The 27,900-nt window shown below is 39.9% G+C and overlaps 2 protein-coding genes and 1 pseudogene across 2 annotated transcripts; all 3 read right to left on the reverse strand.

Annotated features, from left to right (window-relative positions):
- Nucleotides 1–7,566: 7,566 nt before the first annotated feature.
- LOC126599036 (uncharacterized) lies at nt 7,567–8,253 on the reverse strand (annotated as a pseudogene).
- Nucleotides 8,254–14,413: 6,160 nt separating this feature from the next.
- LOC126600005 (cactin) lies at nt 14,414–20,731 on the reverse strand. Its single transcript, XM_050266500.1, has 13 exons — nt 20,345–20,731; nt 20,161–20,252; nt 19,435–19,534; nt 18,126–18,197; nt 17,651–17,713; nt 17,361–17,501; nt 16,687–16,782; nt 15,939–16,223; nt 15,714–15,852; nt 15,501–15,640; nt 15,240–15,416; nt 14,836–15,102; nt 14,414–14,745 (listed from the first exon to the last, which is right to left on the reverse strand). The coding sequence occupies exons 1-13, from the start codon at nt 20,669–20,671 to the stop codon at nt 14,626–14,628; spliced, it is 2,019 nt and encodes a 672-aa protein (XP_050122457.1). The 5' UTR covers nt 20,672–20,731; the 3' UTR covers nt 14,414–14,625.
- Nucleotides 20,732–22,675: 1,944 nt separating this feature from the next.
- LOC126598797 (polyadenylate-binding protein 7-like) lies at nt 22,676–27,286 on the reverse strand. The gene is made up of 10 exons (XM_050265154.1): nt 26,849–27,286; nt 26,224–26,342; nt 25,955–26,148; nt 25,609–25,868; nt 25,410–25,516; nt 24,811–25,000; nt 24,209–24,504; nt 23,896–24,036; nt 23,424–23,618; nt 22,676–23,103 (listed from the first exon to the last, which is right to left on the reverse strand). The coding sequence occupies exons 1-10, from the start codon at nt 27,078–27,080 to the stop codon at nt 22,906–22,908; spliced, it is 1,932 nt and encodes a 643-aa protein (XP_050121111.1). The 5' UTR covers nt 27,081–27,286; the 3' UTR covers nt 22,676–22,905.
- Nucleotides 27,287–27,900: the final 614 nt, after the last annotated feature.

Below are 27,900 nucleotides of genomic sequence, written 5' to 3' on the forward strand. Positions count from 1 at the left end.
TTGTCTAGTGTAAAAGCTTTGCTACCTTTCTTTAGTGTTGTAGTGTCGATTCCCTCATGTAAAACCTATTTACTTTTCATCCCTCTTAGCACCCAAACCTATGTAAACACAAAGAGAAGTGGTTCCAAGAAGTTTAACCTTGCCTGACAAGGTTAAATCTTGCCTGAATCTCTTTTTTTGTACTTATATTTAGTAGATCTATCATTTAATGCACTTTCCTTCATGTATCTAAGTCATTTTCATCTGTTTTCTACTTGAGAGTTTCATTTGCATTCGAATATGGTCAAGTTATTAAGCCTGTTTTTATTAAAGGGAACTTTAATCGAGGACATGGTTGGAAGGGCCCCTGGACCCCCTTCATTTTGGACATACAAAACTATGAATTAAAATTCCTTATTTACAAGGCAAGAAAAGAATTTAATGCAGATTTAACCTATCTGCGACAATCCTTTGATAAACAAGAAGTCTAAATAACTTAGGGCGCAAGTAATCAACTTATATCACGTTTATCCAACAATCTATTATACAAAGATAACAGTGGCACGCTCAAATCTTTGTTAGTTTTGATTGTGAGCCTCAATGCCTACACCAAAGGCCCCACAAAGACACCTTTCAAACTAACTGTAAACTCATCTTGCAGAACACCCAGCAATAAGAACTTGCCCGACAGGCAAGAACGTGTCATTTCCTCGGGAAGTTATGCGAGGGACCAGATCCAGAATCCTGCCTAAACATAGTTTTGGCACACCTGGTAGAACCTCATTAATAGTTGTGTATGCCAAGAAGAAGGAAGGAACGAGTGTTCAGGTGGAAAGTAGAGTTTGGGCAACATCCATGTCCAACAGAAGCAAACATGATATATCACCCAGAAGAATTCCCTTCACTACGTAACCATGTGATCCTAGAGAGCCCAACTTCTTATGAGAAGTTAGGTGGAAAAGTTACCGATGAAGACTTATAGGCCACAATGGTGCAAGTATTAAAAAGTATGGAAAATATCACTCTGGAGACCAGAGGAAAGATTAGCAGACTTTGTTCCTTGACAGGAACTCTGTATAGGAAGCTTGAGTTAGAGTGCTCTACACCAAGGGATGGTTTTAGTAGGGAAATGATCAGAGAAACAAGTCCAGAGAAGAAACCAGTGATTCATTTGTTCCTCTTACTTGAATAGAAGAAGGATAAGGGGAAGAAGAAGGAAGATGTTGGGACCAGTCAACTCGAGGAAGAAGAGTTCCACGAGATAAGTTTGCCCTGATCCTCTGTTATTCCCACTAGATGGTAGGAGGCAATCAGGCTAGAAGGAATGAAGTTTAGGATGACTTAGCAAGTGGAAGAGACTAGTGGAAAATGTTTACCCATAACTGCGGGCAAACCCCTCACTTACAGGCCACCACCATTGGCCAATAAGTAAGGGGAAACTAGGTAGAGGCAGGCAGAACCACAAAGGGAGGCTTTCTCAGGCAATGAGCGTAGCCCGAAGTGGATACCTCCTTATACCCCGCACAACAATGTAGCTAACCAATAACTCAAAAATGAGTTAGCATAACTAAGAAGGATGATTGTCTAGAATGCCCAGCCATAGGTGTGCCTGTTGTTCAGGATAACATACCAGAAGCCTTATCCTGAGTACATTGATGAGCAGAACTCTTTCCCTCCGAACTTCAAGATGCATGCATTCCCAACCTTTAGTGGGGATAACTGTAATGTATCTTCCAGACACTACATTTTCAAGTTTTCCAACTACTGTGTAGCATTTGAAGACAACCCTAACTACAAGTTAAGACTGTTTGGGAATTCGTTAGTAGGCTTGGCATCTCAGTAGTACTCTTTATTACCCCCTAATTCCATTGCCAACTGGGGAAATGGAGATGGCCTTCCACAAGTAGTTCTATAAGGTGGAGCCTGAGATGACCATCAATGATTTAGTGGAAGTGAAACAGTATGAACATGAGTCTACATATGATTTCATGATGAGGTTTAGGAGGACCAAGATATGGTGACAGTTCCCAATCAATCATGCTCAGCTTATATCCATTGCCTAAAAAGCTCTAAGGATACCCTTAAGAAAGAAGTTCTACAATGTGCAGTCCAATGAGCTTCAAGAGTTAGTGATCGTAGCTACTAAGTATGAGAAGCTGCTAATAGAGGAACAATAGGTGAAACACTCATCTAAAGTGCCTCTATTCTATAAGAACAAAGCCCCGATACACCAGTTAGAGTTTGAAGGCCTAGAGCCAGGAGAAAATGGTAGCAGTGTGGGAAAAGGGAATGAGTTATATGTAGCAGAGATGACCATCCCTTTCAAACGTTTAATGGTGAAAGGATTGGTCCAGCCAATCAAAGACCAAAAGATAGTGATGAATGATGGAGGTTTTGTGCCTATGAAGGCCCCAAAGTACCAGGCATATTCTTTTAACCTAACTAAGGCATCAGACATTTATGAGAAACTAGTGAGGGCTAAGGTAATCTTGCCCTACAATACCAAGAAGATGCCCAAACTTGAGGAGTTTAAAAGGAAGAAGTACTGCAAGCTCCACTACACCTTCAATCATTCCATAACCAACTATACAGTTTAAGGATTGGATCTAAGATCTCGTAGTCAAAGGAAAGTTGTCATTAGAGAAACCTCAAGTTAATATGATGATTGACACAAATCCGTTCCCTGGAGCCCTAATCAACATGATCAGCCTTAATTGGGTTGAGAAAGGAAAGGGAAAGGCTACCTGGGAAGCAAGATGAGAGAAAAGGCAAGTTGTTAGACCATCAGAATGTGTTAAAAGGTTTCCTAACAGACCCCAAGCAGCTGTGGTCAAAGGAGTGGTGTTATGCAGCAAGTGTCAGTGTTAGTGTGAGCTTGAGATGCCAGCATCGGGCGCCATTATTGACCAATAGTTAGTTAGAATGAGAGAAATAGAATAACAAGATGCCTGCAGAAGTGTTATTCGAGTTGCAGAAAAGGAAACCTTCAGGAATGTGTTCTAGAGATTGAGAGAAGATTCATAACCTAAGGGCCTATCTGAAGTGTTCAGAAACTATGAAACCTCTGAAGAAACTGAGGATAAAGAAGCAAAGTTGCCAAAATGGGTGGATGTGAAGCCTCCCCAGCCAAGTTATCATAGCAGTGTGAGACAAGAGTGGCAAGAGGGAACCAGAAACCCAATTCCCCCAGTTACTAAAAATGATTCAGCCTGACTCGGTCGGAAGCGGTACATAATATGGAAAGATGAGAAGCTTGTTAGGGAGATAAGGGCATCCATGATAAGGAGGGTTCAAAGATAACATAAGGCTTACATGAACTCATTGAAAATCCCTACAATTTCAGAGGCTTCTGGAAATGTTAGTTTGAGGAGGTTACACCAGGAGGAAAGAAACAACTTTAGTGTAAAAGTAAGAAAGAAATAGAAAAAGCTAACAGTAAAGCTGAGGGTCAAAAAGATCATATGCCTCAGAACCCCCATCTAGTTAAATACAAAATCCTGATAAAAACTCAAGAGAGTGTAGTGATGATGCCTACACTAGGCTAGAATCTAGAGCCTATCTGTTTTGGGGCCATCTCCCCTGAAAGAGGGATACCCCCACCTCTATTGGTAGATACTCTTTGTGAAATCCTGAATGAGCTATATGACTTTGGTATAACAAGAGAATAGGAAGTGCCCGAGTTAATGTTGACCAAGGATGCACAGGTATGGATTGATCAATTTGAGGGAAGAAAGAAGAAGAAGTACTTGGACCCAGCAGCTTCCATGTAAACATGGCTTATGTTTTATCAGTCATGTTTTGTGCCGAACCAGATCAGCCAGCCACAACGAATGGTTATTATTTGGCACCAGAACTAATGATGCCATTTGTTAACATTGAAGAAGCTGGGAAAAAGGACGAAGCCTGGCAGACTTGCCTGAACCTACACCAAAGAAGACTGAGAGGGTTTATTCTGACAAGATGGTCTTCAGCAACCCAAGTCTGGCCTTAGCAAACCATCTAGAGCCAATTTATGTGACAACTCATATAGATGGAGTTATATTTAAGAGGATATTGATAGATGGTGGAGCAGTAGTCAATGTTCTCCCACTGAGACAAATGAGGAGACTGTGTAGGAGTGAAAATGATCTTTTTCCCACTGATCTTACAATTTCTAGTTTCTTTGGGGCCATCACCAGAACATATGGGATATTAGCTTTGGAAGTAGACTTGGGGTCCAAGCAAATCATGTTGGCATTCTTTGTGGTGGACAACAACTCTACCTATAGGGCATTGCTAGGGAGAGATTGGATTCACCAGAGCCTGTATGTGTCATCCGCCTTACACCAACAAGTTGTTGTCTACTATAAGGCTAGAACTAAGGAACCAGGATTTTGGGAGATAATGAAAGCTGAATCACGGCCATTTCTTCCCACAGCCAATGTTGCCGAAGTAAACTTTTACAATCCTAATGTTGGGATCTAGCAGTGTTTGGGAGCTGATAAGAATGGCCGCCCTACCAAGGTGACCGCCCAAAAGCTCTTAGAACGATAACAATCTCTCATAAATAAGGAATGAGCAGCCTCACATTGTCCCTGCCCGCCAGCACCAATGATGACAAATCAGAAGAAGAAGACCAAGTGATTGCAGTTAGATCCTTAATCAAGAGTCTGCTGGTGTATGGGAAAGAGAGAAAAGAGATTGGAGATAGCTCAGCCAAGGAGGTGGCAAAGTGGGAAGAATGAGCTTTGAGCACCAAAGACAGGGACGAAAAAGAGTTTTTGGGAGATGAGGTAGAAACAGCCATTCATATGGCTGAATGTATATATGATTTGGACTGGCCAGATGATGTGCCCAAGGGTCCAAAGTTAGTTGAATTTTTTTGTACAGAGCTTGATAAACCAGCACTAGAAGTGCAAGACCCCTTAGAAACCATTAATTTGAGGACTAAGGAAGATCCAAGGCCAATACAAATCAGTGGTTTGTTGAAAGTTGGGGATTGGGAAAAGAAAGTTGACCTTTTACGTGAATTCAAAGATTTCTTTGCATGGTATTACACAGAGATGCCTAGATTGGACTCCTTTATTGAGATTTAAGAATCAAGAAAAGTTCAAGTGGGGCCCACAACAGCAAGAAGTTTTTGATAGAGTAAAGGCTTGTCTAGCCTCTCCACCAGTGTTCATGCCCCATTAGAAGGGGAAACCTTTGAAGTTAAATATCTCTGCATTTGAAAAGTCAATAGGAAGCTTATTGACTCAAAACAATGAAAGGGGAATGAGCAAGCAATATACTACCTCAGTAGGATCCTTATTGAGGTAGAAACAAGATATACCCCAATTGATAAGCTATGTTTGACTTTGTACTTCACTACCTGCAAGTTAAGGCATTACATGTTACCTTGCCACATCCATATAATTACCAAGACTGATGTAATCAAGTGTATGTTGTCTAAGCCAATGCCAACTGGAAGAATTAGGAAGTGGATTCTAGCACTATCAGAGTTCAGTTTTCAATATGTGCCTCAAAGGGCAATAAAAGGACAAGTAATTGCACATTTCTTGATTGAGCACCAAGAAGAACTTGTCAACATCTCGAGAACTCTAGAAGTAGCTAGCCTTTGGATCTCACCTAGTAAAGACCACTCGGGCAAGGAAGAATGGATTCAGCAAGAAGTAAGGAGAATAGCCAGCCTAAGGATCACTCCCTAGAAGTTGTATTTCGATGGATCTTGTACTTAACATGCTGGAGCTGGGATTGTCATTATTGATCCAAATAGAATTCAACATTGTTATTCACTCTTTCTGGATTACCAAGATAATAGCAATAACAGGGCAAAGAACAGGGCATTGATCATTGGCTTAGAGATCCTGATAGAGTTGGGGGGCAACTAAGGTGGAAATATATGGTGATTCTGAGTTAGTGATTAAAAGTTGAAAAAAGATTATAAGTTGAAAAAAGATTATAAGTGCAAACATCTCACAATAGCAGGTTATTACTTGGAAGCTACTCAGTTACTAAATTATTAGGGCACTGAAGTATCAATCAATCATGTCCCTAGAGAAGTAAATTTAATTGTCAATGAGATGGCAAAGATGGCTTCTAGAGCACATATTCAAGAAATAAGGTTTAAGGTGAATGTAGAGGTACATAGAAGAAATCTTCCTTTTATCTTTGAAAGAGGGTTCAGCTTAGATATAATGACTAAGGAACCTGAGATAGGAGACTGGAGAACACCCATCATTCAATACTTAAAAGACCTTTCTTCTCCCACAAGTAAGAAGATTAGGCAGCAAGCAACTAAGTTTGTCATATGGGACAAAACTTTGCTAAGAAAGACTCTAGGTGTGCTTTTGTTGAAATGCCTAGGCCTAGAAGAATCAATGAAAGTGATGGCTGAAGTACATAAGGGCATTTGTGGGGCACATCAAGCTAGAACTAAGATGAGGGTGTTGTTGAGAAGGTATGGTTACTTTTGGCCTAACATGGAAAATGATTGTAAAGCTTATTCTAGAGGATGTGAAGATTGTCAGAAACATGAACCTCTCCAACACATACCCTCAGTACCCTTAAATCCAGTAGTGAAGCCTTGGCCCTTCAAAGGGTAGCGATGGACTTCATCGAGTAAATTTATCTAGCTTCCAGTTAGGGGCATACCTTCATAATTGTGGCAACGTTTTTACTAGGTGGGTAGAAGCTTCAGTTGTGAAAACCATTAATTCAGTTGTAGTGAGGAAGTTCATTGAGACCAAGATCTTACACAAAATATAGGGTGCCCGAGACAATTGTCATAGACAGAGGACCATCTTTTATCTTAAAAGAAGTACAAGAGTTTGTGGATGAGTTCAAAATAAAGATGATCTAGTCTAGCCCTTACTATCCCCAATCCAATGGTCAGGAAAAAGCTAGCAATAAGATCTTGGTGAATATCATTAAGAGGATGGTGACAGACAGCTCAGAAAGATGGCATGAAAAGTTGGGGGATAATCTTTGGGCTTACAGAACCTCAAAGAGAGTAGGAACTGGGACCACCCTTTGTACATTAACCTTCGGGCAGGATGTTGTACTCCCTATGGAAATCAATATAAGTTCTTTAAGGCTTTAAAACCAGTTTGGTTTACATAGTGAGGAATATATCCAGGTCATGTGTCAAGGGATTGAAGAGTTGGATATAGCCTAATTGAAGCCTTGAACAAGATCCAGGAAGGAAAAAGGGATGTTGCTCGAGCATACAACAGGAAAGTGAATTTGAAAACTTTCAAGGAAGGAAAGTTAGAATGGAAGACAATTATATCCTTGGGAGCTCAAGTTAGAGGTTTTGGGAAGTGGAGTCCCACTTGGGAAGGCCTTTTTATCATCAACAAAATGTTAGATAGAGAAGGATATTACTTGGCAGATTTAGAAGGAAGTTTGCAGAAACATCCAGTTAATGCTAAGTTTTTAAAGAAGTATCACCTAACTCTATGGAATGTTAGAGATTGTTACATTGATGAAGTTTAAACACTGGAAGAAGTGTGGGATTCTTTTATTTATTTATTTAAAACAGTTTGGTATAAATGGACAAGTAATAAGTAAAGAGAGAAGTGTTCATTTCATTTCATCAAAAGGAGGTTACAAAAGATCATATCCTAAAAAATTTACATCCTTAGCTAAGGCAGCTGTTCTGGAATGGTAAGTTTGCATAATAGTGAAAATCATGCTTAGCTCTTCCAAAGTAATGTTGCTATTGGCCAGTTGGGCGTTGGAGTCCTCCAGTTCAAGATTGACCCTCTTCACCTCTTCGATCTTCTGATATAACTTTCTTGAGAAGGTTATCTGCTCAGCCTTCAATGCAAAGAGCTGCTCCTCCAACTTTTGGATTTCAGATGTCCCCACCATGATCCTATCTTCTATGGCTGAACCCTCCTCCACTAGCTGCTGTAATGAGCTGGAAGTTTTGTTATGCTTCTCCTTGTAGCACTTCACTCGGTTTGCTTGCCTTTCTGCCTAAAGATGTTGATTCCTCAGAGCCCTCAAGTTCCCAAAGAAAGACAGGAATGACTCGTATTAGACCTTTGACATTTGTTGAGCCTTGTACAACTCAGTGAGTGCTTTCTCAGCTTCTTGGAGTGCCTTGAGACTGAAGAAAGTAGTGAAGTCCCTCTACATCCATTCCTTGAAAACTCGGCGTAGATCCTGAAGATGTTGAGGCTCAAAAATGCTCCTTGGATACCTCAGCTTTGTCCTTATTTGCTTGAACTCTCTTACTAGTTTGGGCAAAAAGAACGTGGCTGAAATAGATGCAAGAGGTGAAGGCATTACTCCAACTCCCCCAAAGGCAGCTTCAACCGAAATAGAGGAAGGTTTTAGGGCAGTAGCAGCTTTTCTGGGCCTAAGGATGGGGATCCCTGTTACTCCAGAGGCCTTAAGAGGCCGAGGGATGACCACTTTATGCACTGTAGGCTGGGGAGACATGCTCGAGCCCTCACATGGAGCTTGTTTTAAACCAAGAAAATAATGAGTAAGAAGGTTGTTTTACACTTAAACTGGAGAAAAAGAAGAAGTGAAAAGACTTGTATACATGAGTTGAACCTTGAGTTTTGGGAGAATAGACCTTTATTGATGCTACTGCTTTAGAAAAAGCTGACGGGTTGGCCCAAAAAATAGTTGGGGGAGCCTTGGGGTTAGTTACCTCTGAGACAACAGGTATCTCAAGAACTATAGGCTCCCTGAAAGCTGGTGGTGGCTGGTGTGTTGTCTCGTGCACTGGAAAAGACTGGAAAAAGCAATACACATATTAAAAGTTACTGAAGAAACTTGAAGAGAATGTTAAATAAGGGCTTAAGAAAAAAAAATCTTACTGAAGTACTATCATCCTCCACGTAATGAAGCATCTCCCCAGTTATTGGATTAAATTGGGAAGTGGGAGTGACCATCATAGGAAGAGGAATGGAGGAAGAAGTAGAGGCTGAGGTTTACCCAACTTGAGGTGTAGAGGTGCCACCATTTGCCTGGAAAATAACTAAAGTGTTTGTTAGCATTTGAAAACTTAGAAAACATAAAACTTAACCAATGTTGAGAGAGGAGATTGCACCTCTGAAGGCTTGGCCCAAAATGAGAAGAACACACCGATTGAGCTGGGTGATAAGAAAGATTAGGCTGGGAGACTCAACTCTGGTATTCTATTCCAAGAAAACAACAAAGACTCAAAAAGAGTGGTGAAGAGTAAGATGTTCAACATCAATTTAGTACTCAAAGGTTGAGAAGGTATACCTTCAACTTCTCAATGATCTTAACGAGGACCTCCTTATCTTCTTGTTGCACCTCTACGCCCGACTCTCTAGGAGTGGGGGCAGGTTTCTTAGTAAGTGGAGGCCTTAATTACAAAAGAGATGAGGGATTAGTTCAAAACACAAAGGAATCAGGTTTTAAGGGAAGAAACCAAATCTAGAACACTTACTAGCAACTTTCTTTTTCTTTATGCTCACTTTGATTGGATGGACAGAGAAAGGTTTGGAGGCCTGGGAGGTTTGAGCCCTGATTCTCTTCTTGGTAGGAGTAGTTCTCGGGTCAGGCAAGGCTAGTTGAGCTTGAGGTCTCTCATCGAGCTCAGATTCTGAAGACTCCACCACGGTCGCCCTTGCTCGACGATGAGCCCTTGTCTCCACTTCAAGCCTAGCCTTGGTCTTTGACTCATTAAAAAGCTAGGAAATGTCTCCAACATCCCCAGCAGCTTAGCTGGACCTTACTCCTTGCCTTGCTACCTTAGCAGCAGTTTCTTGGAGAACCAGGGCATTTGCAACCTCCTCATTTGGCCTAACATCCACTCCTTTAGTATTGCCTTGGGTTGCAAATTAGGAAAAGGGTTAGATAACCACATATTGCAAAAACCTCATAAAGAGAAACAGCAACAAAGATGAGGTGACATACGTATAAGCAAAAGATGGTTATTTTGATTAATGGCCTCCTTCCAGCTCGAGAATTTCTCCTTCTTAGGGAAAGACTTGAAGAAGACCTGGCCAAAGAGACGATCGTGGGCCTTCCTAATATCCCCATCATATTTTTTTGACCACTTGGCCTCCTACCAAGTGGCGAAAGAGGAAGTACACTCAAAGTTCAAGGCCACAGGCTTGTGTGTGATCCTGTTCATAACCTCAAGGCTGAGCCGAGTTGCCCGAAACCTCTGGAGGAATAAGAGGTTCCATAGTGCAGAGAATCGAAGAATGGCACTGGGATTGCCTACCTGAATCTCAATTGTTTACCACAGAAGTTAGGGTGGTAGACTTCTAGCCCATGCTAGTAGCCAGTTCAGTCATTTCGAACTCCCTAGGCTAGGTCCCTTTGTTGGATGCAGCTTATGAATTTCTCCTTGCACAGGCTACTGCCATCCTTTCCAAAAGAATCCTCGAAGATTTGATCCAAAAACCAAGGGTAATTTCTGAGCATAGAGGCACCCCACTCCAAATCTTCATGAGTCCAACAAATTCTGAAGAAGTAAAGGCAGGCGAGAGTAGAGTGGTTGTTAGTGGAAGCCTCTGCTAAGATGCGGGCTAGAGCTACGCCTTTGGGGAATTCCAAGTTGGCCGCCTGAAATTCAAGGAAGTACCATTTGAGCCAAAGTCGAACCATCTAGGTAGGCCTATTGAGGTTAGTCTTGAATGGCTCACCCTTGTTCATCTTGTGGGGAAAATGGTAGAGGTGGGCCAAGATGAAAGGCCCTGTAGCAATGTCACCAAATGAGTACAGTGCCTCCACCAAGGGGATCCACTCCAGCTTCACTCCCTTTGACTTGTTTGGGAACACTTGTTTGTTCAACCAGTAAACAAGGAAGTGCATGTGTTCCTGAGCCCTACCTACGATTGGAGAGGGTGGGTTGAACGTCTTTTTGGCAAATGGAATGAAGCCCGCGAAGAATGTCTCATAGCTCTTGAAAGTTGAAGAGTTGTACTCTATATGGGTGATTAACTCAAATGCCTCTGAGTCTTCAACAGTTGGGAGAAAGGGCGATGACCAATCGTGGGTGATGTCCACACATCTGCCCGAGGGCTTTAGGCTGAAGAGCTGAGCTATATCCAGGATTGTGGAAGTCATGGGACCCATTCTGAAGTCGAATGTATTGGTCCCATTATTCCAGAAGATAAGTGCAGTGGTTAAAAGCTCGAGCTTGGCTATGACAGTGACCTTAGACATCATATTGAGCTTGTAAATGCCATTTGCCATCCATTTCTGCTTCCAGATGGGCTCGAGCTCATTCACCCACTATGACTAGGCTTCATCCTTCATTAAAGGGAAACCCCTTCTAAAATTCGACCATTTGGAAGCAAAAATCCCAACCTCGTTGAAGTAAGGGTAGGAGGTGAACCCATTGGCAGTGGGCATCTTGTTCTTTACTGCAATGGGGACTTGGGCAATCTAGGCTGGCCCCAAAGAATGCATCTCTCCCTCTTCGAAGAAAATAGACAGATTCAGGCCAACTTGAGGGAGATGAAGGTCGTTGAGTCGAAGGCGTAAATTGACGACTCCTCTCCAGATTCGGATGCAGGGCACAATTTGGGGGCCATGGTTGATTTTGAAGGGAAAGAAATGAAGTTGATTGAAGGCGATTGAAGACAGCAAGCAAGAAAAGATTGAGAATGCAAGAGGGTCGAGAATTCTAGAAATTCAGATAGATAGGTTTGTTGGAAGTGTTGGTCGAGGAAATTTAAATTGAGGTTATTTAACGGGCAATTAGTTAATGTTGGAGATTGTGGGTTAGTGCAAAGGTTTATTCGAAAATGGTTGAGTAAATGGCGCGAGTCCCGAGTTAAAGCAAGTAGTTAATATTTAATCATTATAAATATCTTGGTTAATAGACTTAACAATGATTAAAGGGGGCACTATTTGGGTTAATATTTAACATTGGACTTTGTAGTAATGAAGGCTCAAAGGCGCCAAAGCAAATGAGGACTTGCTCGAGTCTAGTCGATAGGCCTGAGGCAAATTGAAGCCATTTCAGCTAAGGCATAGGCCACATGCCTATGATTGAAGTGATGGGCAACAGATAGCACCTCACCACCAGCCAAAAAGCACTTTTCAATGGCATGAATAAGTAAATAAGCGATGACTCACTGCCCTCCGAATGTTATCAGCTAAAGCAGAGCCAAGACAGTCGAGCCAAATTGTCTATAAAAGATGAAAGGGACACCAGAGACAAGGACACTCAACCAACCAATCAAAAGGCATACAAACTCTGCTCTCAAGCTAGTTCATATCCAGAAAGCTAAACTTTGTCTAGATTCAGTCCCTTTTAGCTATAGTTCCCTTATAGAAAGCCATCTTTTATCTAGTGAAAAAGCTCAGCTACCTTCCTTTAGTGTTGTAGTATCGATTCTCTCGTGTAAAACCTATTTACTTTCCATCCCTCTTAGCACCCAAACCTATGTAAACACAAAGATAAGAGGTTGCAAGAAGGTCAACCTTACCCGAGAAGGTTAAATCTTGCCAGAGTCTCTTTTGTCTATACTTATATTTAGTAGATCTGTCGTTTAATGTACTTTCCTTCATGTATCTAAGTCATTTTCATCTGTTTTCTACTTAAGAGTTTCATTTGCATTCAAATCTGGTCAAGTTAGTAAGCCTGTTTTTATTAAAGTGAACTTTGATCGAGGAAGTTGTTGGAAGGGTCCTGGACCCCCTTCATTTTGGACATACAAAACTATGAATTAAAAGTCCTTATTTACAAGGCAAAAAAAGAACTTAATGTAGACTTAACCCATCTGTGACAATCTTTTGATAAACAAGAAGTCTAAGTAACTTAGGAAGCAAGTAATCAACTTAAATCACGTTTATCCAACAATCTGTTATACAAAGATAACAGTGGTACGCTCAAATCTTTGTTAGTTTTGATTGTGAGCCTCAAGGACTATACCAAAGGCCCCACAAAGGCACATTTCAAACTAATTGTAGACTCATCTTGCAGAACACCCAGCAACAAGAACTTGCCCGACAAGCAAGAACGTGCAATTTCCTCGGAGAGCTGTGAGAGGGACCAGATCTAGAATCCTGTACGAACACCCTCTATGCCCAAAAAATTCCCATCCACCTCAGCCTCCACGGCTCCAATCCCACTTGCTTGGTATTGTTTGCCATGGTTGCTGACTTTCCCTTTGTTTTCTTTCCAAGGCTCCAACCCACTGGCCTACTTGCCATGGTTTTCACGGGATTTTAAAATCCCCCAAGTCCCTCCCTCCCAGGCGCCATGAGTTCTCTCTGCAATTCCCATCTCCTCTGTCTGCAAGCAAGCAGCGCCAAACCCCATAAACCTAACTTGTTGTCACTATTCACGCTCACCCCGAACCCAACAAATATGGTAACATGAAATTATGGTTTTGTACACTGACCCACGAAGAAATGGCCCGAAAAGGCATCAGAACGGTAGACCTACTGCACGGCGGGGTCGACCTCACAATTATCCAAGCCCGCTGCAACTTGGACATGTTCTCTGAGAGCTTCCACCCCTGCTTCAACATAATTTAATTTTAATTCCTTAATATGAATTATAAGTCATCTTCGATTGTACATATTCTGAACAAAGATGGTCTACCTTGCCCACATTAAATTGAGTCTTTGTTGGAGTGATCTAGGGTGACATATAGTTGTTGCTTGTGTCGGTCCTTGGCCTTATATCACTATGATGTTTGTTGTCTCTCTGGTTTGTAGGTATGTTAGTCCTCTATGTGGGCTTTCCTGTTGTATTTTGGTTTTGTCCTGTTGTATTTTGGTGTCAAATTTTAAATGAAAATATCAGTACTACCAAATAATTTATCCTCCTCTTCATCCCCATATCTCCAAGCGAACTGATTTCTCTCTCTTTTCTCCTCCTCTTCCTCCTTTTTCTGTCTCTAACTGCACCTAATACTCATCCTTTGAAACCAAACTCTTCAATCTCCTATTTATATTTTCTCGCAAGGCTGTGCAGAAAATCGAATCTGCAGAGAGACAATCCGAAGGTGGTCTCGCCGGAGCTTTGCAGCAGAGGTAGAGGGATGGTTGATGAGCCCATGAAGAAGGGACGGTTGATGTTTGACATTAAGCATAACCTCTTTTACTGGGGAAGGATAAATTGGTAAATTACAAATAACCGCAATAACTTCAGTGGAAGGTGAAAAAAGAACACTTCCTAGCACAAAGGATTATGGACCAATGGGATATTTCAGTCCTAATCAAACACTAACTGGGTTTTATGAGGCAGCCTCTCTCCACGCTTGTCACAATATCGCTTGTATAAAAAAATATATATATATAAAAAAATAAATAAAAAAAAAAAAAAAACACGACGTAGACAAAGTCCAGCAAGACTTCCAAGCCGTAGTAAAATGCATTAAAGCATGCCTTATTCTTCTCGTACGTAAATTTCACTACCCTTTTCTTTTCAAAACTTGACCCACAATCTAGTTAGAGGCATACAAGTACAATATTACCATGCAAAACAAAAGCAAGGTATCCAAACTCCTGTTCTTTTAACTGAGTTCTCAACTAAGGTTAAACAAACCGTTGCCCGCATATTATACATGCTCATATGGCAGCATTGTGACTACACGTCAATTAAACTCAAAAAATCTTATAGTACACAGAAAGAAAATTAATCAAGATTCGATCAAACTGTTTATATATGTCAGCTTCGGAATGAAAAGTAACAAACCTACCAACACGTCACCTACGATAGCGGTGTCGTTTGAAGTTGAAGTATACGTGCAAAATTCCACGTTCAAATGTGCATTTGAACCCCTTTTTGTGGGAGTATTCCCATTCTTTGTTTACTATCCGGAACGCCTGCGATCCAATTAGAAGAGTGACTAAATAATTTCATCCTGAACAGGATCATAACCAACAAGATTCAATTACCAAATCAAGAAAACTTACAATGTCCTCGTAGGGTGGCCCTGCATGGAACCTTATAATGCATGTCTCACTGCTGTTGCCATCCTTCTCTATCGTATAATGTGGGGCCTTCGTCTTGTCAACAAGGTCCGGATAGAAGATGTTGAACTTGTATCCTTGCACAATCTTCGGAGGAGGGTTATCATGATCATAGTGAGTCTGATTGTACTTGTTCCACTCATATCCGGTGTGAACACGGTTGAAATATTTTGGCTTTCTAGGTCGGTACTTGTCATGCCACCAGTATACCTACATCCACATTTATTTCATCAAATTCTGCATAAAGATCTGAGAGATGTGCCCCACTACAATTTCATTTTTCCTTGAGTAAAACTGAGGGAAAAAAAAATAAAGTGCAAAAGAAGAGAATGGACAAGATGAAGTACCTGTGAGTCAAGGTTCACTTCAGAACCCGTGCCAAGAACTGCATCTCCTTCAACCATTTCTCCCATGAATTTCATGGCCTTCATCTCAAAATTATCTTCTGGTGGAGCTGGCTTTGATGTCATAGCTTCTTGAATCCGCCTCTGTTGTTCTTCTAACACAGCTACACGCTTCCTTTCCTGTTAACATACCACAACACTCATGCGGTTACACCAATGTACTTGTGCAAAGAAATCTTACCAGTATTAGGACCTGAATATTACCAGTATAGCCCTGTCCTCTTCAGGGTCGATTACTTCCTCATTTTCATCTCCATGCAACAACTCTGGTGAAAATGACCCGGCCTCTTCCTCAGCCACATGAATCTCCTCCTCCATGGGTTCTGGAGAAAATGCTTGAGCATCTACATACAAAAATATATTAGCAACCCGTATTCATAATAAAATCATAAACCCACAGGTCAAAAGTGTGCATACCTTTGACATCAGACTCACTCTCCTCCTCTTCAGGTTGTGAATCATGAACCCTATCCAAGTTCTTTTCACCATCCTCCCGTTTCTGAAGCCGTTGCAAATGCTTGTGCAACATTTTAGCATGGATTTCTTTCAAACAAGCCTGTATTGGATGGAATTAAATAATGAGTCCAAACACTATATCCTATATAAAATTCAAAGACATTAAAGAATGTAAGGATAAAGTACCTTGGCCTTGAATATATGGAGGCGTGTGAGAACAGCCTCCCAATACTCAACAACCTTGGCTGTTCCAGAACGCATTTCTGACTCAATTTTGGACTGTAATTCCTCTAATTCCCTGAAAGTCTTTCCTTCCAAGAGGTTCTTGACATCTGCTTCAACGCTAGTATGCAAGCCTCTTTGTTCCGCAAGCAACTCAGCAGGAGGTTCCTCTCCACGAACCTTAGCTCGATCTATTGCATCTTTTTTCCGACCTTCAGCTAGCTCCCAATCACAAACCACTAAAAGTGCCTGTCAAATTGTATATTAGGATACAGTCCCAAAACAAATTTAGCTTTTAATATATAACTATTTAGGCACCATCTAAATTAAATTACTAAATGTTTAGGCAATTAAATGAAGTCCAACTAATTATAACTATTGTTTGCAGCTGGCAAAGTTGCAACTTCACATGCCTTTGATTTTCTGATTAGCTCGTTGGGTACAGCTAACTAACTCTAGACAACCCAATGGACAAAAAAAAATTGAATAAAAAGAAAAATAATCAAATAAAGGAGCATTATATTTGTTAAAGCCTCCAACCACATCGATAATACAAAATATTGAAGCAAGCAAACCATATCATAAAACAGGAGACACTAACTAATTAGCATAACCTGATTAATCTGAAGCACTCATATCTGGAGGTAAAGTATCCATGAGAAACATTGTAAGAGGTAGAAATGCACTGAAAGGAAAAGAAAGAAAATAATACCTCCCAGTACTTCACATGTGTTTCTGTTGCCCTGTCCAAATCAAGGTGCATTTTGATGTCATCTCGAAGCTCTTCCATTTCCTTTACAGTCAATCCCTGCATTGTACATGTCAAATGCCAATGTGAATTATGATTCAAACAGTTCAATCTATGTCATTATTATGTTTATTAACGCACACAACACCAAATTACAACATTGAAACAGAAGACACTGGACATTAAATAGAGATAAACATTTGATTTGAAATGGAAAAGGTAATGCTTGTTTCATGTGTTCAACTTTATAACATCTGTCTCGAGATGGAGAACTGAAAGAAAGTAATAATTTCCTAAATATTGAAAAAATAAAATAGAAATTGATGGTCCAGGCTACTATTGCAAGAATTAAGACTCTTGCTACTTGAGAGCTCTAATTAAGAACCAAGTCGATCAACAAGAACAGAAACCAAGCCCTTCCAGATAACCCATCCCCACCCACACAAGCGTGTACAGACACACACGCATCTAAAAGTCATGGAAAGAAACATTCATTCACTCTCTTTCTATCTCCACTCATTGCACAGGAAAGGTGCCTAATAATTTCCGTACAATGTAGAAATGAGAAGCAAATAAATTGCTGTGAAGATTAAATATATTTTTGTGAAAGTATGCACCAGTCTCTCAGGAATATTTACCATGAAGACCATATACGGCTCGTCTATCTCAATCTCAAAGTCATCTGAGCCATTCAGATGTTTAGACAATACATCAATTGGCTTAATACGCCCTTCACGCAATCTGATCTCTGACCTGACTTTGCTTTGATCGAAGTGGAACTGTACGTAGAACATGTTGATTGTCAAATTGACAGGTAAAACAAAATCCCAACACGTTCATGTAAGCTAGAGCATTGGAAAAGAAAAATGCAAGTTCAACGCAAAAATCGGCAAGAATAGGAATTTATTGATTGAATTCAGCACCACACCTCTTCTTCTTTTTTCTCCCAGTCTTGGAACTCAGCCCGAGCACGTTCTCTGGCTAGCAGTGCCTGCAGAAAGAAATCAACTTTACTTAACCGAAAAGCAATGCTAGACTGATTAGGAAAAGGAGAAACTATAGAACTAAAAGTATCATTTCCAATGGGAAAATGCATTCAGATTTTACTCCAAGAGGTGTGTTTGGAAGTGTTTTTAAAATGAATGAAAGCGCTTTTGATGAAAATGCTTTTGGAATACTTTTGGAACCAATCCTTATTAAAAATGCAAGTGAATCCTGGAAAAGCATTCTGGAGTTTTTACCTGCAAGAAGCACACTGGTGCTTCTTCCAAAATGCACCTCAAGTGCTTTCGGAACCCAAAAACACTTTCACCAAAAGCACTTTACGTCATTTTAAAAGCACTTCCAAACATGCCCAAGATCTTCAACGAAAAAATATAAGCCATACCAGGCAATAAACTTACCATTTCTTCCTCATGTTGTGCTTTCTCAAGTGCCCTTTCTTCCCTTCTTTTCTTAACCTTTTCAATCTCTGCCTGAAGGATGAGTTTGTAATAAATATATTAAAACTCTAAAGATGCAAACTGAACAGCTGTAAATTACTGAGGTTAAAAATCCCATGTTTTAATCATAGAACTCATTTATTTTGCAACCCCAGGGCCCCAAGATGGCATCTGAAGAGAAATTGGTCTTGTGATATATTAAATAGTTGTAACAAAGCCTAAGTGATATGTTTATTAATTATAGTAAAGCAAAAGTCTTTATTAAAATTATAAGCTATCCCGTTACTGTTTTTATCTTCCTATTTAGCTAACTTCTGCAGCATGTCCTCCATGAAAAAACTTCTTTAGCACATGGGTTACTGGATAATTGGATGGTTTCTATACTCTTCTTGTTCTTCATCCTAGCTAAGCAGGAGCTCCATCAAAAAGTAATTTAGCAGGCTGGTAACCGGATATAAATGGTTCCCTAGAGTCTCATTCTCTTGTCTCCGCAGTCAATAAAGTACAAATGTAGAGACAATGAAACAGAACCGCCAACCCACCTAACTTTCGTCATGGCCAAGGCACAGGATTAATCTATTTGGAATACAATACATAGTACATGTGTGCAGTACACAGTTACCTAAGAGAAAGAATAACCTTGAGAAAAAGAATGAGCCTCAGTCTCAGTGTAGGGTTTAGTTCCCTTTGTATTCCTAGCAATTTCAAATGCCTCTCTTGCCTATTAATTATCCTAAAAGGTTTATCGAGATATCAAAATGATTATGCACTAGTAAATTCCTTTTCTATCTGCATCCAATCCTACGTGAGGACTCAGGATTATGTTCCGTTCTAATATAATAGAAAGAACTGTCAATTTGTGATACAATTTAGAAGTTTCCTTGGGAGGTATCGGGAAGAATTGGAATGTAATAACAATGATCTACATAGATCCATTTATATGGATGCAGAAAAAGGCTCTCAGTCTCTATTTGTACAATGTCAACAAACTTCAGCAGCTAAGCTTGTTACTCCATGTAATCCATCTTATAGTGACAACTAATGCTGATTCCAGTAACTTCTAAGATAAAATCGAATTTTTTGGTCATGAATTTCAATCGAATCCTCCAGGGATCTTCCAACAACAGAATAAAGTTAAAAAAGAGAAGTAATTTTGGGCTAGAATATATAAACCCCTGTTTAAGACTAATAATTCCATAACCACAAGGAATAGAACACAAAAATTAGAAAAGTAACATAAGAGAAGTAATTTTGGGCTAGAATTATGTACCATTCTTTCTCTCTGTCTTTTTCTCTCAGCCTTAACTGAAAACTCGTCAAGCGGAACACCATGTGACACATCACGCTCAATCTTCTTTCGCCATACAAACCTGAAAATGGCAGAGTGTAAAGTTAAATAAAAAATAAAAAAAATAAAAAAAAAACATTACAATCCATAAGCATATCCTAACGAAACATATGTATTTGTCAGCCACCACATAAGCATATCCTAACGAAACATATGTATTTGTCAGCCACCACATAAGCATATCCTAACGAAACATATGTATTTGTCAGCCACCACATATCAGATAGATAGTTGAGCCAATGAGATATGCCAATAAGACTACGAAACTATAGCTGTACTAAAAAAATATTCAAATCTGAAATTTACTAAATACAACCAACTATAACGAGAATATAAAAGAAGGAGCAAAACACCCTGTAACATATGAATGGCCTATGCTTCCGGCAAAATGTAAACAGTTACATTTCAGCATAAACGCTCTTCCTCGTCCTTTGAGGTTAACCATATTCAACACTCATAATTGACCATATTATAAATGAAAGCTTTCCACGATTGATAAGCATAAGCATTCAATAACCTTTTGCTTCACAAAGCCAACTAATTTCGCAATAGGGTGTCCAAATGTGCTCTATAACCCAACATCGAATACCGAACCCAATGTAACCAATGAATAGAGTCTAAATCCCACAAAAATTAATAAAAACTTACATCTCATTGAGATTGGAATCGCCAAAGGGATTCGAATCATTCGAGTAACCCGAAACCGTCTTCGATTTTATCTTCTTGGCTACTCGAGCTGCCTACTCAATCAAAACCAAGAGCACCGTACAGTCAATATCATAAAATTCACATAAAATTTCAAAACGAAACCCTAAGAGACCAAATCGCAAACCTTCTTCTGTGCCTTCTTAGCCAAGTACTCAGCGATTTGCTCCTCCGTAACGTTCTTCGACGACCTCTTCGTCTTGCGGTCACGTTCCTCGCTCTCATCACTGTCGTACGACTCGTCGTCGGAGTCCTTCCGACGGCTGCTCTTTCTGCGACTGCTTCGTTCCTTGCGCTTCCTGGAGCTCCTCGCCGGGGAGGAGTCGTGGCTGTCGGAATCATCGGAGTCGGTATACGACACGGAATCGGAGTCGTCGGATCTTCTTCTGCGGCGACTCTTGGAGGAAGACGACGGCGCCTCCTTTCTTCGGCTGCTGCGTCCGTGACTGCCCATATTTCGCGGTAATAATTTTCCAGAGGTTTTTTTTGGGTTTGTATCGAAACGAACGGATGTACAAATTAAAATTGGAGTTAAGTCGGTCATATATTTCGGGGGCCCAAACCCGGCACATCTTATTATCATATGCCTTTAACCAAAAAAGAGGGAAAGTTGGGCACAGGGTCAGGGAGTAGACCTGATAATTTCTTACACGATCGTTAACACGTTATATAAATGATACGAAAATAACAGGTTTGAGATCAATATGATAAATAATCGAATCATTATCGGGTCACACGATAATAACCAGTTAATAACAGATCCTTAAGAGCAAGTCCACCCCCTAAGGACTTTGCGCCGGCACCCAGCGCATTTATCCACTCAAGTGAACAGTAATATACTTGAGTGAACAGTAATAAGCCAAGGCATCTCCACCGCTAAAAAAAATGCACTGGCACCTAGTGCATTTATTTGGTGTGTTTTTTTTTTTTTTTAAGTTTATTTCGGATAAGATTTTTAATCAATTTCGGATAAAATTTCAAATAAACTTAAAAAAAATACACACTAAAATAAAATTACATACTCATCAAATAAACTTAAAAAAAAACACACTAAATAAATGTGGTGTAAGGTGGAAGATGAGGGTTACGTATTTATAGAAAAAAAATAACTTTTTTTTAATTTTACTGTATTTAAAAAAAAATTCTGTATTTTTTTATATTTTTTAATTAATTTTAATGTAGTTAATTAATCTGGACTGTTGGATTTGAAAATATTCAAATCCAAGAGCCCAGGATCGGGCACATGGCCATGCGCCAGCAAATGGCCCCGCTTCTTGGTCAGCCTGTTTTGTGCTAGCCCAGAGACCAGCATGGGATGGGTGCCAGGCTGTTGTGCGGGCTGGAGGACATGGATAGGGTGCCGGGCTGCTATTTGGACTGAGTGCTGGGCAAAGTCCACTCTGGTGGACTTGCTCTAACAGGTTTACACGAGAGTGACACGCGAGTAACCTATTTCGACACGATAAGAAAAAAGTTATTTTGATGATTATAATTTTTTAAACTACTAAAAAAACTTACTATAAAATACAATAGATATAATGAATATGTATATATTGTTTATTAATTATTATTCTATATATTAAATGTAAGTTTTATTTATTTATTTATTTTTATAGGATATTATAGGCAAATATTGAGATTAAAAATCACAAAACACATTAAAAATAAAAATATCAAGTAATTTAAAAATACCAAACGCATTAAAAAATTATAATAATTAATTTACATGTGCAAAAAAATATGAAAAAAAAATATGCAAATGCTTGTATTCGCATTCTTTACGCTTTGAGGATGGGTATATGATCGTTTGAATTTTTAAAACCTTACAAACTCTCATGAATAGTAATTTTAAGGGAGTTCAGAATAAACAAAATTCATAATCATTAATGTATAAGTCTGAAATATGTGAAAGCATAATAAAAGTTCATAATTGCATCTTCAACGCTTATACGATAGTTACATGATCGTTTAGACTTTTAAAACCCTCCAAATCTCATGAACAATGTTTTTTTATTTGAGTGCAAAATGAATAATAATTATTGTAGAAGTGTGAAAAATGTAATCACTTGTAATGAAAAGCTTTACAACTTTCATAAAGGGATCAACTTCGAAATTTAGTATGTATATACTAATTTAACGGGTATTACACGACACGACCCGTTAAACTATCGGGTATGACACGAAAACGACATGAACACGAGAAACACGACACGAATGTCAGGTCTACAGGTGGAGTGTCACAAGCCTTTTTTATTTCAAAGGTCTTGCCGCTAAAATTTAAAACATTTTTATACTATAAAAATTAGGATACCGCTAGTGATGGAATAATTCCTATTTTATCAAAAGTTCAACACTATGGTTAGAGTTGATACACGATTAGGCGATTAAAGATCAATGAAATACGACGAGATGCAATAGAAAATTCAAATGAAAACAGAGAATTATGTTTGCCAAAATATTAAAAGAACTTGAATCCGAAACCCCGAAATATTAAAGTTCCGAAAATTCATCAGTTCTATCAGTATTACTACGATACCAGAGAATGTAGAGCAAAAAAGAAGTTAATGTTGTATGAAGGAAAGAAAAATACTCTGCTGTGAGAACAAAAAACTAGTAAAAGAAAACATTGTGATGGGCCAAAGAAAGAAGGTCATGAGCTGCGATAAAGCGTCTATCCATCTCCCATTTTCAATTGACTGCAACCTCGGCAGAAAGATAACTTGGATGAATGTTCTCTTTGTTAGGTACTTTCGTCTTGGAGATCTGAAGCACCTGAACTGCTTCTTCCACTTTCGCAGTCAAAGAGTCGGGTGACTCCAATAAATTCAGCAGCTCCGAGTTGTCCATTTCAAGTAGCATCCCAGTTATCTTTGAAGCTAGGTCGGGCTGCACGTAAAAGTGGTGAGTAAATTTTAGTATCGGCCCTTGATAGCCTGTGTTTGGCTGATACCATGTTTGAAAGTTTTTTAAAATGATAGAAACTGCATCAAGAAAATTTGGATATGTTCATTGACGTCTTGCAAATCAGAAAAATGCAAAATCCTATTTGTTGTTTTCGTTTTGCAGAACAGTTTTAAAAAACGTTACCGAACGGGCCCTTCAGAAATTTTTATGGAGCATTAATACTGCTAGAGACGACAACTATAGAAACTTGTACACCGGTATGCTTAAAAAGAAATTAAACATCAATGTGGTGAAGGCATCACCTTTTGTTTATGGACGAGTGGGTAGAGCTGTTGGCCAAGTATCTGTTTCTGCTGCTCAGGAGAAGCAGCAGCAAGCATGCTACTCAGCATCTCTGGTTGAACCCCAACTCCAACAGAATTGGAAGCAGCAGACGAGACTCCTTTATTCATGTCGCGTTGACGCTCATTAGCAACATACTTAGCCTGCCCCGTCCGCTGCAATGAATGTCATTCAGAGAATTAGAATTTCTTGAGTAACGGACACATCAGGCATACTTAAAAGCCAGGGAAACAAACGTTCATCTCAGTCCTAAAGAACTTGTTGGTTTTTTATTCCTTATTAATTTTTTAATGAAACCCAACAGTAGTCAATATCAGTACTCGCTTTATAGGTTCGTTAAGCACTCAAAGGTATAAGTTGTGCGGTTATATACAAGGTCGTATATGTATACACACAACGGTGACAAAAGCTTGTAAGTAAGAGAACACAAGCCTGCTGATTGTCTGAATCTTTTGCAGTGTGTGGCAACTGAGTGGGCTGTTGTAAATGTGGTATATATGCGCCTCCCTGTGGGATCATTTGCCCATTCATTCTGCCCCTGTTTTGCCTATGTTGTCTTGGAGCATTCGGCATCTGCAGATGAAGATTTTTGAGTTAGCATAAGCACGATTGCTATATTAATTCTCTGCTTTTTTTTAAAAAAAAATCCAATTATTCCACATGATTGCGTAAAAAAAGGCATAAAAATATGCATGCAGATGACTGCATGAGCTAGATAATTAGGCACTGGAAGAATAGTACTCACTACGGGAACCTGTGGTGGTTGATAGGCTGGTCCGGACGTAGGTACAAAGCCACTGGGTATCCATCCTGGCCTCAAACCCAAAGGTTGATACATCAGTCCCGGTCGAGGAGGCACTTGTGGAACAACCCCAGAGGGTGCTTGGTAGTAGAAAGGAGGGTATCCACCAGGGATGACAGTTGTGGAAGGACCCACAAATCCTGCCATACGCTGTGCATACTGAAGCTGCAGCTGTGCGTGTCTTTCCTCTTTTAGTTGAGCAATAGCCACATACAATGGCTTCCGACGAAACATGTATCCTGTGAGATATCAGAGGCAGCATGATTAGCAGCTCGAAGAAAACACGAAATACAAAGGCTAACACTTAGCTTAAAATTCTTACCGTGAAATAAAAACCATAAATAGAAACACATTTAAAAATGTAGGCATAAAAATTACAGAGCAGCAGATATTATATGATTAAGGAAGAGGAACATTGAATACGTGTGTGTTAGTTCCTTAAAAATAATCGTAAAGAAAACCGTTGAATAGCAAAACTGAGGGATATTACCATACGAAGATTTCTTAGCTTTAAAAGCAACAAATGCATGTAATCAACTTCGTACCATGAAAAGTATTCACAGCTTTGTTGCCCTCCTCAGGGGTAGAAAAGCAAACAAACCCAAACCCCTTGCTTATTCCTTTGTCGTCTCGCATAATCTTTGCAGAAGTAATCATTCCACACTGACTAAAGTGTCCTACCAGCTCTTCATCACTGACATCATCGTCAATGTTCTTCACATAGACATTTGATCCCTGCATATAATACAAAGAAATAGAAAGATCAGATGCTACTATAATGCCCCGTTTGATTTGCGGAAATGCATTGGTGGGAATTGATCCCCATGTCATTCCCGTGTTTGTGATGTTGAGAAAGTAAACCATGGGATATCATTTTTTTTTCCTTTCCCATGTTAGTTTTGGGCAAGAGTTGGAAACAAATTTTGTTCAGTGTTTCAATTATATCCATAAATCAGTCTCTGTCAAAGGATAGAATTTACTAATATTAATTGTATTAAAGATGGCATATTGGGAATAATGACGCGGTGTAATTAATCTCCCATACCAAACATGGGAAAGCAAAAAAATTCCATATGCAAGCCCCATTTTTTGTAAACCTAATGGAGCCAAGAGATCTTGGGAGAGCAATGGGAAATCAAACTACCTTGAACTTCAACATTTGCTCCTTTCGTTTTTCCTCAAACTGCCAACGCAAAATATGCTCGCGCTCTGCCTTTTTCTGTGCCCTTGCAACATACAGAACCTTGGAGCCTAGTCAAAATAAACCGCTGGACCAAATATTAATGGTCTGTATATGGAAAACTATATTCCCAATTTAATGCCATAAAAAATGCATAATTTACCAAGTTGTGATCCATTCATTCCTTCCATTGCTCGTCTAGCATCATCTGGGTTCTCGAAGTTCACAAAACCAAAACCTCTAGAATTCCCATGGTCATCCTTCGCAATTGCGAAGCTAACAGTTTTCCCAAATTCAGAGAACTTCTCTTCCACAAGCTCTTCCTTGAGAGTTGGATCCAAATTCTTCATGTACAAATTTGTATATTTAACACCAGGGTTGGGCAAAACCCGATCGCTCTTTCTAACAAATTTCGCAACATACCTGTGACACGAGTTGTAATTATTGTATGATTAACGTCCAGAGACAAGAAGGAAAACAGGAAACAATAAAAAAAAACCTGCACATACAGCTGCTTATTTCCGACAGTGGTGCCATTTAGCTTCTCAATAGCGGCAATCGCAGATTCCTCAGACTCAAACTGAACAAAGCCATAACCTTTACTCTTCCCATCTTCAAACATGGCCAATTTGCAAGACAAAGTACGTCCGAACTTCTTAAACATTTCTTCAAGCTCTACACTATTAATCGATTCGCTCAAGTTCTACAACAGAAAACCAAAATAGTTTTACCATATCAGCATTTCTCCATGACTTAGGTCTAAAGCAACGAGACATACCTTGACAAACACATTCCCAATTCCACTTTTCCTTGCATCGGGATCACGATGTGACCACATGACCCTTATCACTCTTCCATGCAGCATTGAATGGTTCATCACCTCCATGGCTCGAATTGCTATTTAAACGAAAACCAAACGCAATTAGAATAAGATTATGACCATATACATAGCAATTTAACATTTGTTTATGTTCTCGCGGGCAGGTGCATGAGAGGAGCTGTCCCTCTTTACAAACCAAACAGATCAATCGAGAAATCGCACGCAGTGGAACAATCAAACACGCCAAAATTACAAAATCGTAATTCCTCCCTTTTCTATTTCACAATGTTTATGGATATCCAAATTCCAATAATAATAACACAAGAATCTCAATACAAAACATATACTAAAAAATTAAATAAATAAAAAGTTAAAAAACTCATCTCAATTTTTATGAAAATTTATCGTATTTTTCCAGTCAGGAAAAAACAAAATCAAATTACTGCAAACAGAACAAATAACCATGACAATCCAAGTTAGTCGCATGCACTTTCTCAGTAACCAAACAGAACAAATAACCAAAATTCAATTACTTAACAAAAACCAATAATTAATTAAATTAATTAAATCGAGGAAAAACAACCTTCTTCAGGCGTGGTGAAGTTGACGTAGCCATAGCGGAGAGAACGGTTGGTGGCGGTGGCGGTGTCCCTGCAGAGCCGTACGGACGTGACACCTTTGAAGCCTTTGAAAGCCTCCTCCAGCTGACCTTCGGTCATGTACGGATGGAGGTCTCCGACGTAAAGCGACGCCGCCGGCACACCCCCCGCCGTCAGCCCACCCCCCACCACCGTCTGAGAATTGTTAACGGCCATGATCGCACACAGATAATTAAAAAAAATAAACAAATGCCCCGCGTTTCTCTTCGGTTCTTTGAATCTACAGTAATTGCACCACCAACTGTTAGAGAGAGAGAGTGGTTTTGACGAGTGAGAAAGTAAGATTTCCCTTCGTTTGGGTTTTTTGGATTTTTTCTGGAGAATTTTGGAGAGTTTAGAGAAAAGGACTCACTCTGTGGAGATGAAATATATGTGTGTATATATATTTTATTTGCATGGAGGTTGTTGGGGTTCTTTTTCACAAGGATTCGATTCCCATAAGGGCGTGTGGACGCGCGTATCAGCGCGTTTTAGTACGCGCCGTGAAAGAATGTGGCTTTTCGTGTGCGATTCAGTTTTTTTTTTTTTTTTTTGGTACATTCATATATTTTTACACTAAGAGCAAGTCCACCCATGGTGGTTGCTCGGGGGACAGCCTCTAGGAAAGGGCTTGAGGGCCAGTTGGTAGGCCTCCAGCCTTGGAGAGCCTGAGGGTCGGGAGGGGGGGGTGGGGAATCGACAAGCCTGTGGCCCGAGGCCCGTGACGTCAGGCCTGGGTTCGGCCTTTTATTTTTTATTTTTTTTGTGTCAGGCGCGTGCCCCTCACTTGCGAGTGGGGGCGTGTCGCCCGACTGGATTTCAGGGCATGGGCCCGCGCGAGGTAGAAAACCTAGTGACCGTTGGGAAGCCATGTGGCTTCCCACGGTCCGTTCGATCCCAACGGCTCTTTCATACGAGCCGTCTGATTTCCAATGGTAATAAAAAAAAAAGCTGATTTTATATCAACCGTTCGATCTGAGATCAACGGTTGATATTA

Source organism: Malus sylvestris, chromosome 14 (genome assembly GCF_916048215.2).
Source record: "Malus sylvestris chromosome 14, drMalSylv7.2, whole genome shotgun sequence".
Lineage (NCBI taxonomy): Eukaryota > Viridiplantae > Streptophyta > Magnoliopsida > Rosales > Rosaceae > Malus > Malus sylvestris.